The 14,352-nt window shown below is 39.6% G+C and overlaps 2 protein-coding genes across 2 annotated transcripts; both read right to left on the reverse strand.

Annotated features, from left to right (window-relative positions):
- Nucleotides 1-1,628: 1,628 nt before the first annotated feature.
- On the reverse strand, nt 1,629-2,761 carry LOC138871009 (uncharacterized). Its single transcript, XM_070148857.1, has 4 exons — nt 2,669-2,761; nt 2,352-2,575; nt 2,068-2,267; nt 1,629-1,840 (listed from the first exon to the last, which is right to left on the reverse strand). The coding sequence occupies exons 1-4, from the start codon at nt 2,759-2,761 to the stop codon at nt 1,629-1,631; spliced, it is 729 nt and encodes a 242-aa protein (XP_070004958.1).
- A 728-nt stretch (nt 2,762-3,489) lies between these two features.
- Nucleotides 3,490-8,053, reverse strand: LOC138871010 (uncharacterized). The gene is made up of 3 exons (XM_070148858.1): nt 7,716-8,053; nt 7,258-7,618; nt 3,490-4,098 (listed from the first exon to the last, which is right to left on the reverse strand). The coding sequence occupies exons 1-3, from the start codon at nt 8,051-8,053 to the stop codon at nt 3,490-3,492; spliced, it is 1,308 nt and encodes a 435-aa protein (XP_070004959.1).
- Between the last annotated feature and the right edge of the window lie 6,299 nt (nt 8,054-14,352).

Here is a 14,352-nt window from a genome sequence, read left to right on the forward strand (position 1 = left end):
GGTTGTAACTGTACTCTGTAGTCAGTAAATACAAGGTGCACCAGGTCTAACGAACCGCTGTTAGCTACGAGATCCTTCAAAGTCTACTCCCATTTATACTTGTCTCTGTATCCGTATATACTCATAGGAAAATATTTTAAAACAACATAGGGCATTTCGGTTCTTATCAAATCATGTAATTTTATTTCTATAACAGTAAATTCAGGTAACGGTAAAACATATCTAGTGACAACAAGAATATTTAAAATAATGGTAATCATGTCAAATAACTATTGCGGTATCATATCGAGTAAAAGACTTGTCCCACATGCAACTCAAAATAATTTGTAACATATTCATATTAAAAATCATGTGTAAATCATGCAAGTTATAAATATACAAATGCGGTAAGATTACTACTCACAGTACTCGTGCCAAAATACCAAATGCTTCACCTCGAGCAATTCGTACAAATTCCTCCAATCAATCTATAATTACATAATATCGATCTCATGTTAATTTCCTTGTTTAGGCTAATTCATAGCTAATTTAGAATACCCAATCATCGGGGTTCAAGTTTGAGTCTTAATTTGTGAATTTATATTTACTCACATATGAGTAATTTAAATTAGTCCAACTTTTTTAAATAAGAAGGTATTTATATGGTTTATCTTTATTTCCTGCATTGTTCAATTTCCTTAATCGTGTGCATAAATTGAAACTGAAATAACACTACTGTACATACTATTCCTTCTTAATTGGTACTTATCGTTTGTACCCAATACTAGACTTATCACATTCAAACCCAAATTCTATATTGTCATTGCAATACAGTTAAATACCAAAACTTAATCCTTGCACCGTAATTTAATTTACACCTAATAAAAATCATATATAATGAGAATAATTTAAGTACAAATACATCGAGGAGAGTTTGAACAATACCGAAAATTCACACATTTGCACAGCTATTTTCTCTAACTTTTACTTCTAGAGAATTGCCCATCATTGTATAATCATTGTATCCCCTAATTAATATCACATCATGGCTTGATATTGAACCACCATTACACTTCTTTACCAAAACTAATGTGCAGGATAATTTTTATATGCAAAGTAGTGAACTAATCGACATACCTGCACTATAAAAGCTAACCACCTAGCATCTTACGATGTCGCCGCTAATTTTCTCAATACAAATCTTCTCTAAGTATTCTGCCTCTTTGTTTCATCAAGAGCAATAACTAATTACCTAAATTTTCTACTCTTTAGGTCACTAAAAACGTGGTAGCCATAAGATAAATGGGCTTAGCCCACTCCGATTTATTTAATAAATAACCAAACTCAACTATATAAGTATAGTTTTAAAAATTTGGCCACTAACCACTTATTTAGTACCATATCTAATATAGTAACAAAATTTCCTTCCACAACTTAATATTTGACCCCAATATCTACAAATTAAATTAGTTCTCCAATCTCCTAATTAATAGGTGTATAAAATATTTAGGATTATTACATTCTCCCCCATTTAAGCAAGCGTTCGTCCTCGAACGAGATAGAAAGTGTACCTGACATCTCAAACAACTGGGGGTACTTGCTTCGCATGTCTGCTTCAGACTCAAGAATGCAAGCTCTTAACATATCCTCTAAGATCTGTAATCAGACTGCCCGTCTATCTGTGGATGAAATGCAGTACTAAGATCTACTCGTGTACCTAGTGCTTCTTGAAAAGATTTCCAAAAGCGTGAAGTGAACTGTGATCCTCTATCAGAGATGATGGATACTGGAACTCCTTGAAGTCGGACAATTTTGTTCATAAATTTCTGTGCATACCTGACTCCACTATATGTAGTCTTCACTGGCAAAAAGTGTGATGATTTCGTCAGTTGATCTACAATCTCCCATACGGAGTCATAACCTCTAAGGGTTCATGGTAGCCCAGTGATAAAATCCATAGTAATTCTTTCCCATTTCCACTCTGGAATCTCAATTTGTTGTAGTAGTCCTGCGGGTCGCTGATACTCAGCCTTGACCTGCTGACAAGTCAACAACGAGAAAAAAAGTTAGCAACATCTTTCTTTATACCTTCCCACCAATAGAATTGCTTTAGGTCATGATACATTTTTGTGGATCCAGGATGTATAGTGTATCTAGTGTTGTGAGCTTCTCTAAGAATAGCATGCCTCAACCCATCTACGTCTGCGACACATAGCCTGTCACCCATTTGAAGAACACCATCACTGCCAACAATCATATCCTTGCTTTTACCAACCAAGGCCTCATCTCTGTATTTGAAAAATCGCTCATCCTCATATTAGGTGGCCTTAATGTGCTCAACTAATGAAGACTTAGCCTGAGCACAAGCCCACAATGCCTCTGAATTTCTGACACCAAATCTGATACCTGTATCTTCTAGTCCCTGAATATCTTTGGCCAAGAGTCTCTTTGCAGGAGCTATATGTGCCAAACTCCCCATAGATATTTTGCTCAATGCGTCAACCACCACATTGGCTTTTCCAGGATGATACAAAATAGAACAATCATAGTCTTTGTGTAGTTCCATCCAATGACGCTGGCGAAGATTTAGATCTCTCTACTAAAAGATATACTTCAGACTTTTATGGGCAGTATAAATCTCACAAGTTTCGCTGTATAGATAATGTCACCAAAGTTTTAGAGCAAATACCACTGCAGCCATCTCCAAATCATGTGTAGGATAGTCTTTCTCATACTTTTTCAATTGTCTCGAAGCATAAGCAATAAAGTGACCATTTTGCATGAGAACATATCCTAATCCTACACTCGAGGCGTCACAAAATACCGTAAATCCTCTGGAACCTGATGGTAAGGCTAATATTGTTGTAGTTATCAAACATGTTTTGAGTTTTGAAAGCTCCGCTCACATTCCTTCGTCCACTGAAACTTTGCATTTTTCTATGTTATCTTAGTCAGTGGTGTTGCTATTTTGGTGAAATCCTGCACAAAACGCATGTAATAGCCTGCTAAGCCTAAAAAACTACGAATCTCTGTATGAGAAGTAGGCCTGGGCCATTTCTGCATAACTTCTGTCTTCTTAGGATCTACCATAATTCCATATTTGGATACAACATACCCCAGAAATACTACTGAGACTAGCCAGAATTCACACTTTGAGAACTTAGCATAAAGTCGATGTTCTCGCAATGTCTGCAACACAGTCCTGAGATGATCCTCGTGTTCTCCTTGGCTACAAGAATATATCAGGATATCATCAATAAATACTATTACAAATCTATCCAGAAACGGCTTGAACACCCTATTCATTAAATCCATGAATGCCGCTGGAGTATTATTCAGTCCGAAAGGCATCATAAATGACTCATAATGCCCGTATCGAGTTCTGAAAGCAGTCTTAGAAATATCTTCATCTTTGATTCTATGTTGCTGATAACTAGAACGGAGGTCAATCTTTGAAAAGTGGGCAACTCCTTGTAACTGATTAAACATGTCATCTATACGAGGCAAAGGTTATTTATTGCGTATTGTTATCTTGTTCAACTGCCTGTAGTCAATGCACATTCTCAAGGATCCGTGTTTCTTCTTTACGAATAGTACTGGTACACCCCATGGTGATACACTAGGTCTAATAAAACCCTTATTTAACAAATCCTGTAACTGTTGCTTTAGCTCCCTCAACTCTGCTGGTGCCATTTGATATGGGGGCATCGATATGGGCTGTGTGTCAGGTAGCAAATCAATACCAAAGTCAATTTCTCGTATTGGAAGCAATCCAGGTAAATCCTCAGGAAATACATCAGAAAATTCTCTCACTATTGGTACATTTTCTATACTAACTGTTTCCTTTCTTTTGTCATTTACAATAGCTATGAGACCCAAGCAACCTTTCTTCAGAATTCGTTGAGCTTTCATAAAAGATACAACTTTGCAAATCTCTAGAACCTGACTCCCTCTTAGAATAAATCTAGGTTCATTTGGTATCTCAAACTTAACTATCTTTGCATGACAATCGACTATATCATAGCAAGAAGATAACCAATCCATTCCCATCAGCATGTCAAAGTCAATCACATCAAGTACAATAAGGTCAGCTAGAGTATCTCTGCCCTCAACCCGAATCTGTCAAGCACGATACACGTATTCAGCTAATAGAGACTCTCCAATAGGAGTATCACCTAGATAAGGATCATTCAATAGCTCAAGCTGTCTACTAAACCTCAAAGCAAAGTATGAGGACACATAGGAGTGAGTAGATCATGGATCAATAAATGCAAGTGTATCAAATGAACAAACAGAAAGAATACTTGTAACCACAGCATTCGAGGCCTGAGCATCCTGTCTAGTAAATGGAAAAACTCTCGCCTGACCTCTACCAGCATTCCTGTTACACCCTGCAATATTACGTCGATATTACGTCCCACAGTATTATATTAAGATGATGTTACGCTTCGCAGTATTAAATTACAATGATGTTGCACCCTATAGTATTGTACGTTGAATTTATCGTAAGGTAATTAACATCAGTCCAAGGAAAAGATTATTTGGAGATTATAAGAATTATGCTATTTCAAATAAGTAATGAGTAAATTCGTGAAAGTGAGAGGGGAAATAAGTCAAAGAAAATGAATTTTCATCCAAGTTTGGCATGTTGGGATAAAATACGGGCCGAGCAGTAATACCCGATATGTATTGACTAGTACCATACAAGGTACCACATGACCATGATAGTAAGGTGTATAAGGTATGCAAGAAATGAGTAGTATTTTAAGTAATTTGAGATAATTCTTAATTATGTGAGTAATTAGTTAATTATCGAGTAATGGCACATTACCTAGTTAATTATTAAATTATGAGATAATATTAATCCCTCCCCCTCCCCCCAAAAAAACGTGGCAGAAAGCCACATACTAAGAGAATGACTCTAATTCATTTTATGATTAGGTGGCAAACTATGTTAGTTACATAACACTTCACTTTTAATATATTCAATAACAAAAAAGGCAACAATCCCATTTAAGTTTGAGGTTGATGGATTAAGAATGTTCTGGCGAGTTGTTTGTTTGGTTGGCCCTCTCGGTCACTTTAGCAGCCAACAATCACCCAATTTTTACCAATTTCAAATTATTCTTTAGCACATTAAGTTGACTGCGGCAGAAAAGATTTTCATTCTTCAACCAAAATCCAACAAGATTTCTTAGCACACTAGCAACGTGAGATTTTGCGATTCTAAGGGAGTACGGTGCAACATTTTCCAAGAATTTCATACAGATTTCTCCCTACTCTAGGTATGTTAAGGCTATCCCTTGTTTCTTTTTGGCATGATCTATAAATCACGAATGAAACGAGCAAATGCACAAATTTCATAAATGACTCTATTCATAGAAATACTAGAGATGCTTATGCTCTTGATCTCTATATGTTATATTACTCTATCATCTGTTCATGGGTCTCAAAAATATGTAAGTTGGTAAAGTTTATTTTATGATATTAATCAGAGGCATAATGGTCTTATGACGTACTGAGAGATTTTATTAACGTATTTTATATGCATTTCATGCATTTATACATGTACATTGACCAATGTCTAGATGGAGTTATATATACGTATATATATGTATATGGGAAATGGAAAAGGTTATGGTTTATATACGCACCACCACCTGATCAGCTGGTATACGTTGATGATTTTGCAAACTAGCAACATGAGATTTCTTAGCACACTAGCAACGTGAGATTTTGCGATTCTAAGGGAGTATGGTGCAACCTTTTCCAAGAATTTCATACGGATTTTTCCCTACTCTAGGTATGTTAAGGCTATCCATTCTTTATTTTTAGCATGATCTATACGACATGAATGAAACGAGCAAATGCACAAATTCCACAAATGACTCTATTCATAGAAATACTAGAGATGCTTATGTTCTTGATTCCCTATATGTCATATTATTCTATCATCTGTTCATGGGTCTCAAAAATACGTAAATTGGTAAATTTTATTTTATGATATTTATTAGAGGCATAATGGTCTTATGACATACCGAGAGATTTTATTAATGTATTTCATATGCATTTTACACATTTATACATACACATTGACACATGACTAGATGGCGTTATATACGCGTATATATATGTATATGGGAAATGGGAAAGGTTATGGTTTATATACCCACCACCACCTGATCAGCTGGTATACGTTGATGATTTTGCCCACATTGGCCGAGATGATATGATTAGATGCCCTCAGATGCTTGATGATGTTATGAAATATGTACCTATGCACGACATGACATTTATACGCATATGCATGACACTATAATTATTTCATGAATTAGAGGGTTATCCAGACTTACAGGTTGAGTCATTTACTTTATATTTCTTTCATGTTTGTTATGTACTTATTTATGTGCCTTACATACTTTGTATATTATTCGTATTGACGTCCCTATTGCTTGGGGACGCTACGTTTCTTGCCCGTAGGTCCCAATAGATAGGTCAAGATCTCTCCAAGTAGGTTATCAGCTCAGCGGAAGATGTTGGTGCACTCCATTTGCTTCAGAGTTTCTAGTTTGTTTAGTATGATTTAGATGTGTACTGTTTGTTATGGCGGGACTCTGTCCTGACCTTTATGAAAATTATGTATTCTTAGAGGCTTGTAGACATATGTCATATACGTAAAAGAGTGTATGGCCTTGTCGGTCGATGTTCAGTATACGAGTTGTTATTTTGGTCTTATAGGCCCACATGTCTTATGTGTAAGTTCATATCACATGTTGTATTCTACTTATCTCACGACAGTTTCTCTGTCTCATTTACCTATGATAGTATGATACGAAAGATACTTTAGACAGGTACTCGGTTGATTGAGGTACCAGGTGCCCGTTGTGGCCCATCGGTTTGGGTCGTGACAATTCCCTTGTCCTTGATTCACAGTAGCACGGCCTCAAGCACCTCGACCACTATTTCCTGTACCTGTAGCACCTGATGTATTAAGAGTACTCTGAGTTGTTGCAGTTGACTGAACAGAAGCCTAGTTGAAATTTCTCATAGGCTGAGGGCAATCCCTCAAGTGATGTCCCAACTGGCCACACCGAAAGCACTTTCTAGTTAGAACATGACATTGGCCTAAATGTGATCGACCACAGGTCTGTAAGATTGGAGTAACGGCATATATCTGCCAAAATTTATGATGTCTAGATGATGACGGTCCCCTAGTACCCCGTCTATAATGTGGTTTGTATGTGGACTGCGAACACAGGTGTGTCCCTGTTTGAGAACCTTGTTGTTGTTGTTGTCCCTGATTTCCTTCTCTTTGATTTTTACTAAAATTGCCACAAAAAGACCCTCCTGTCTTGGTCTTCTTACGTAAATCGTTGCACGCTCATCACGTCCCTTTTTTTCAATCTTTCTAGCAATGTCAACTACATAAGAGTAGGATAAAGTCTTCATCTGTGAGGCTACTGCAGTGTATAGACGACCAACCAATCCATCAACAAACCTCTGAACTCGAGCTTCTTCGGTAGGCACTAAGTAAGGAGCATATATAGCCTGCTTACAAAACTTATTATTATATGTTGACACATCCATATCTGGAGTCTGAACTAATCTCTCAAAGTCTCTAGCATAGTGCTGCATCAGGCTGTCTAGAAGGAAATGATTCCTTGAACAACTTAGTGAACTCATCCCATGTCAGTGGTGCTGCCCCTACTGGCCTTCCTAACAATACAGTTTCTTACCATGTGTTGGCCATATCCTCTAGTTTGTATGCTGCGAGCTCCACGTCTCTCTCACTAGAACATCCAAGACCACGTAATGCCTTGAGTGTCCCATCTAAGAAACTTTGAGGATCTGTTGAATTATCGGAACCTGTGAATTTTGGTGATTTCAATTTCAGGAACTCTTGTAGGGATACTTCCTTATTCCCGAAAGTCTGAGTCTGTGCAGGTGCTTGTATCTGTAAAGTAGCCTGAGGAGCTAAACTTCCACCCTGAGTAGGCACCAATGCCTCTAACACATTCAATAACCTTGCCACTGCGTCTGCAGGTAAGACAATAGTAGGTACAACAGCTGGCATTGGTGGTGGAGCATCCTGAACTCCCTACTCTTGCACTTGATCTGGCATAGCAACTTGGGGTTGACCCATGCTCCCAACTTCAGGTTAAGGAGCAGCATGCCTTCAAGTTTGATGAACCCCAACTTGACTCCACCTCGGGTAGTACCATGTCCGACACCATGTCCAGCAGATAAATGTGTACGTGTCCTAGCCATTTGTGAAAGAAATATTCCAAAGTCAATCTCAAGTTATCTCAACGCACAATCAAAGAATGAAAGAAGGGAAAACATTCCTAGATGTTCAGTAGCCTCAAGATCATAAGTATGGGCGCCTACATACCCATAAACAAGACTCCACTAAACATTGCTCCAGAACAAGGGATTAAAGCCTAATCTCTGATACCAACTTTGTCACAACCCAATTTAGGATCGTGACTGGCGTTCAGGAGCAAGTGTCCCCAAGTAAGCCTCATCGGTATTTTAAAGAAAATCAGACAGAGTTTCCCCTATTTTTTTGGACTATCCAAAATTTTTCCCTGTCTCAAAATCAACAACAAACCATCCAAATATCAAACCAACCAATCGACAACTTATCAATTAACCAAAACAAGTCTCCACCATTGCTAGTTAACCCACTAACAACTAGAAACACTAATTATCTCCAACTTTGATAATAAAGAAGGATACTCAACATAAGACTATAATAACAAAATAATACTAATAAAACTAAAATATTGACTATTGAGCGACTCTAAGAGTTTAAAGAAAAGACCATAACAATAAATAAAATCTCCGCCCGCGCGAACAAGTGCGAGCCTCAACAAGAACTATCAACCTGTGCGCTCTAATTAACAAAATCCTCACTTGCGTCAACTACTGTCTCTGTAAAAATATTAGCGAGGAATGAGTCGCTAGCTTAGGGAGTAATAACATTTAACCACAACCGTTTTTATTGGGACAAGTCTGTAACGACCTGGCCAGTTATTTTAAGAATTTATGCCCAGATCTCCTATTAACTGCTTTTCCCGTGTTTGTTTCTACTGTTGTGAGTTGCCGAGGGGAATTATTTGGAGTTTCGGAGAGTATTGGGACACTTAGTCCTAAAATGAGAGCTTAAGTTTAGAAATTTGACCGTAGTCGGAACAATGTGAAGATGGCCTCGGAATGGAATTATGATAGTTCCGTTAGCTTCGTTGGGTGATTTCGAGTTTAGGAGCTTGTTTGGATTGTGTTTTGGAGGTCTGTAGATTATTTAGGCTTGAAATGCCGAAAGTTGAAGTTTTTTGAAGTTTTCGGTTCGATAGTGAGATTTTGATCCGAGGGTCAGAATGGAATTCTAGAAGTTTGAGTATCTCCATAGTTTTGAATGTGACATGTGTGCAAAATTTCAGGTCATTCAGACGAGGTTTGATAGACCTTTTGATCGAAAGTGTATTTTGAGAGTTTTTAAAATTCTTAGGCTTGAATCTGATGCTAAATTGGTGTTTTGATCTTGTTTTGAGCGTTCCGAAGATTGGAACAAGTTTGAATGATGTTTTAGGATTGGTTGGCATGTTTGGTTGAGGTCCCGGGGGCCTCGGGTGTGTTTCGGATGCTCAACGGGGCATTTTGGAACTTGTTGGAATTGCAGAAAAACTGCAACAACCCAATTCTGGTTTCTTTCTTCGCGTTCGTGAGTAGGGTCTCGCGTTCGCGAAGAGGAGCTAGGGCTCGGGGAGTTTTTGTGCTTCGCGTTCGCGAAGAGTCTCCCGCGTTTGCGAAGCTGGATGAGATGTTGCATCGCGTTCGCGGCCTGGGAATCGCGTTCGCGATGAAGGAAGCTGGACCCAAGCGAAGTTGTACTTCGCGAACGCGAGGGCCCTTCCGCGTTCGCAAAGAAGGAATATATGGGCAGTATTTAAATAGCCCATCTGCGACCCTTCTTCATTTTTCCACCATTTTTTAACAGAAATGAAGCTATTGAGGGAGATTTTGAGGAAACCAAAGGGGAATCACTTGGAGGTAACATTGACATCATAACTCGTTTATATGTGATTAAAGTTCTAATTAGTGGGGAAAAATTAGGGAAAACTCAGTGCAAAATGGGTAATTAGGGCTTGAGATTGAGAGACCTTAAAATGGGTATTTGAGGGGCCAATTGAACTCTGATTTCAGTGTTATTGATATTTATAGACTCGTGAGAGGGTGAAGATTCTGAAAATGTAAATATCACCCAATTCCGAGACGTAGGCCCGAGGGGCATTTTGGTCATTTTACCTAATTTTGTGTATTAGCTTAGAATTTCTTTATGGAATCAATTACTTGAACTGTTATTTATATTATGCAATTGAATTGAATAGATTTGGGCCATTTGGAGTCGAGTACACGTAGAAAGAGTGTGGTTTCGGGTTGATTTTGAGCTAGTTCGAGGTAAGTGGCTTGCCTAACCTTGTGTGGGGGACATTTCCCTTAGGATTTGGTATTGTGGTAACTGAAATGCCTTATACATGAGGTGATGAGTGCGTACTTGTGCTAATTGTTGAAAATCTTGTTTTCACTAAAGTAGCTTTAATTGTGTTTTCCTTTCCTGCTTATTCTACTTGAAATTTAAGCCTACTGTTAGCTTAGAGAATCATGTTTAATTGACTTAATTGCCTTATTGCTTGAACTGTCTTATTTGTATTATGTGAAGCATGTTAGGTTAGAATTACATGTTTTACTTGGTACGAAATTGAGCTTAATTGAGTGTTCCTTGTGTTATTGATGTGTGTGTTTTACTTTAGGACTATAGGACGGCATCCCGGAGATCCCCTGTACGTATTTTATGATTTGAGCTCAGGTGCGGGATACCGAAAGATCTCCAGCACGTATATTGAGGATACCAAAAGATCCTTGGGATACCAAGAGATCCCTAACATATCTTGAGGATATCAAGAGATCCTCGGGATACCAAAAGATCCGTGGTATATATTGAGGGTACTTAGAGATCCTCGGGATACTGAGAGATCCTCGGTTACTACCTTTGTGAAAAGTGGTATTCTTGATGATTGTTTCTGCGTCTGTTTCAGTTGTAGTTATCCTTACTATCCTATATTGATCCTTATTGTTATCTTTTAAATGTATTGCTTTATCTTATACTGTCGCATCTTATATTTCATTTAATCTCAGTAAGGCCCTGACCTTCCTCGTCACTACCCGACTGAGGTTAGGCTTGGCACTTACTGAGTACCGCTGTGGTGTACGCATGCCCCTTTCTGTGCATGTTTTTCATGTGCAGATCCAGGTACATCCACTCAGACTTATCACGCTTGAGCCGAGGCACTTGTAGAGACTTCGAGGTATATCTGTCGCATCTGCAGACAGAAGAGTCCCTTTCTACTCCCCCTTTTAAGTATTAGCCCTTATGTATTTTCTTTCCTTTGTTAGATATTTTGGAGTTAGATACTTGTACACATTCAAAGACTTGTGATTATGAGATTTCGGGTTTTGGGAAGTGTATTTAGTTTTCGAGAGTTGATATTGTGTATGCCGAATGATATTTTTAAACGCTGTTTTATTTCACAATTAAGGTTTTTAATATTTCTTCCGCAAATTGGTTTATGTTCCACATTGTTAGGCTTACCTACTCGTAGAGACTAGGTGCCATCATGATGGTTCACGGAGGGTGAACCGGGGTCATGACAAGTTGGTATCAGAGCTCTAGGTTCATAGGAGTCATGAATCACAAGCCGGTTTATTAGAGTCTCGCAGATCAGTACGGAGACGTCTGTACTTATCTACGAGAGGCTATGTAACTGTTAGGAAAATTTCATGTCATTTAATTTCCTTTTCGTGCGAGATTTGATGTCACAATTCTAAACTTCTATCTTCTATTCTCTCACAGATTCCCCCTACTGTAGCCGTTAGAGGCCAGAGTCGGGGTAGAGGCCGAGGACGCGCACCTGGTGCAGTCAGAGCACCTACGCGAGCTGCTACCGAGGTACCACTAGCAGTTCCAGCGAGAGTCCAGGCACCTGATACGCCTATTGCTACTACCACTCCAGCACTTCAAGAGACTCTGGCACAATTCATGAGCATGTACACCACTTTGGCTCGGGCAGGGTTGTTTCTCCTTGCTGCAGCAACATCTCAGGATGGGGGAGGAGCACAAACTCCCACCGCCCGCACTCTTGAGTAGAGAGTGCACGTGGATTAGGTTCCATAGGTTATTACTTTACTGCTAACTGCCCCAGGTCAGCCCGAGGACAGGGAAGTGGTTTCAGAGGATGAGCAGTAGAGGCTTGATAGGTTCAAGAAGTATGATCCTCATGTATTCAGTGGGTTAGCTTCAGATGATGCCCTAGGATTTTTGGAGTAGTGTCACCGTATCCTCCGTACTAAGGGTATATCAGTATCGAGTGGGGTTTCTTTCACTGCCTTCCAGCTTCTAGGGGCCACCTATGAGTGGTGGCGCACCTATGAGTTAGACAGTCCGGATAAGGCAGCTTCACTGACTTGGACTCAATTTTTAGATATGTTCTTGAGGGAGTTTGTTCCCTAGAGCCTTAGGGACGCATGGCGCGTAGAGTTTGAGTATTTGCACCAGGGTGCTACAACTGACTCGGAGTATATTGTTTGTTACACTAATTTGGCTAGACATGCCCCAACCTTGGTTTCTACTGTTCGCGAGAGGGTTCGCCAGTTTATTGAGGGGCTTATTCCCAGCATCAGGTCTAACATGGATCGTGAGTTGGAGATGGATATTTCTAATCAGCAGGTGGTGAGTATTTTTAGTAGAATTGAGGGTACGCATGCTAGAGAGAGAAAGGAGAGGGAGGCCAAAAGGTCTTGAGAATCGGGCCATTATTCTGGTGCCCGTGCCCTAGCTGCAGGTTGTCATGGTAGGGGTTATATGAGTCACCCTGTGCATTCAGCTCTTCCAGCAGCCAATGGTATTTCAGCACCTCCTAGGCCTTAGGAGCCTTATTATGCACCTCCGATATCTAGCGCGCCTCCTATGTGGGGTGCTTTCAAAGGTCAAACTAGTAGACCTCGACCGAGCTAGTCACAGCCGCCATGTCCTCCCAAAGCTTGTTTTGAGTGTGGTGACACATGCCATGTGTTGAGAGATTGTCCTATACTTGGGAGGAGTTCACCTCCACAGACTTCTCATCCACAGTACGCCCTGCAGAGTTCTCAGGCTATGGTTACAACTCCAATTTCTACCCCACCTGCTCAACCAGCTAGAGGTGGAGGTTAGGGAGGTAGAGGTCGCCCTAGAGGGGAGGCCAGACCCGATACTATGCCCTTCTTACCTGTACTGAGATTGTTGCCTCCGATTCTGTGATCATAGGTATTATATTGGTTTGTCACAGAGATGCATCATTTCTATTCGATCCAGGCTCCACTTACTCTTATGTGTCTTTTTATTTTGCTCCATATTTGGGTGTACCTCGGGATTTTTTGAGTTCCCCTATTTATGTTTCTACTCCTATAAGAGATTCTCTTATTGTGATCCGCATTTATCGGTCGTGTTTGGTTGCTCTTAGTAGTTTTGAGACTAGAGCCGATTTATTGTTGCTCACATGGTAGATTTTGATATTATCTTGGGCATGGACTGGTTGTCGCCCCATTATGCTATTCTTAATTGTCACGCCAAAACTGTGACGTTGGTTATGCCAGGTGTACAGCGTGTTGAGTGGAGGGGTACTTTAGATAACACTCCTAGTAGAGTTATTTCTTTCCTTAAGGCTCAACGAATGGTTGAGAAGGGATGTGATGCGTATCTAGCTTATGTGAGAGATATCAGTATTGATACCCCTTCAGTGGATTCTATCCCAGTAGTATGGGATTTTCCCGATGTGTTTTTAGCTGATCTTCCGGGTATGCCGCCTGATAGAGATATTGATTTTGGCATTGATCTGTTGCTGGGCACTCAGCTCATTTCTATTCCTCTATATCGTATGGCCTCCCCTGAGTTGAAAGAGTTGAAGGATCAGTTATAGGAATTGCTTGATAAGGGTTTATCCGGCCCAGTGTATCACCTTGGGGTGATCATATCTTGTTTGTGAAGAAAAAAAATGGTTCTATGCGTATGTGTATTGATTATCGCTAGTTGAACAAAGTTACAGTGAAGAATCATTATCCTTTGCCTTGTATTGATGATCTGTTTGACCAGCTTCAGGGCACACAAATGTTTTCTAAGATTGACTTCCGCTCAGGTTACCATCAGTTGAAGATTTGGGAGCCAGATATCTTGAAGAGTGCTTTCAGGAGTTGGTATGGTCAATATGAGTTCCTTGTTATGTCATTTGGGCTGACCAATGCCCCCAACAACCTTTATGGATTTGATGCATAATATGT

Source organism: Nicotiana sylvestris, chromosome 6, assembly GCF_000393655.2.
Source record: "Nicotiana sylvestris chromosome 6, ASM39365v2, whole genome shotgun sequence".
In the NCBI taxonomy this organism is placed as follows: Eukaryota; Viridiplantae; Streptophyta; class Magnoliopsida; order Solanales; family Solanaceae; genus Nicotiana; species Nicotiana sylvestris.

Coding starts and splice junctions, on each gene's coding strand:
- LOC138871010 (XM_070148858.1), bottom strand. CDS start 8,053: ATGCCAGCTGTTGTACCTACTATTGTCTTACCTGCAGACGCAGTGGCA. Junction 7,619..7,715: donor GAGGATATGGCCAACACATG/GTAAGAAACTGT, acceptor CCTTCTAGACAG/CCTGATGCAGCACTATGCTA. Junction 4,099..7,257: donor GGGACAACAACAACAACAAG/GTTCTCAAACAG, acceptor CGTGCTTGACAG/ATTCGGGTTGAGGGCAGAGA.
- LOC138871009 (XM_070148857.1), bottom strand. CDS start 2,761: ATGCAAAATGGTCACTTTATTGCTTATGCTTCGAGACAATTGAAAAAG. Junction 2,576..2,668: donor ATTTGGAGATGGCTGCAGTG/GTATTTGCTCTA, acceptor ATCTTTTAGTAG/AGAGATCTAAATCTTCGCCA. Junction 2,268..2,351: donor GTCAGAAATTCAGAGGCATT/GTGGGCTTGTGC, acceptor TTTCAAATACAG/AGATGAGGCCTTGGTTGGTA.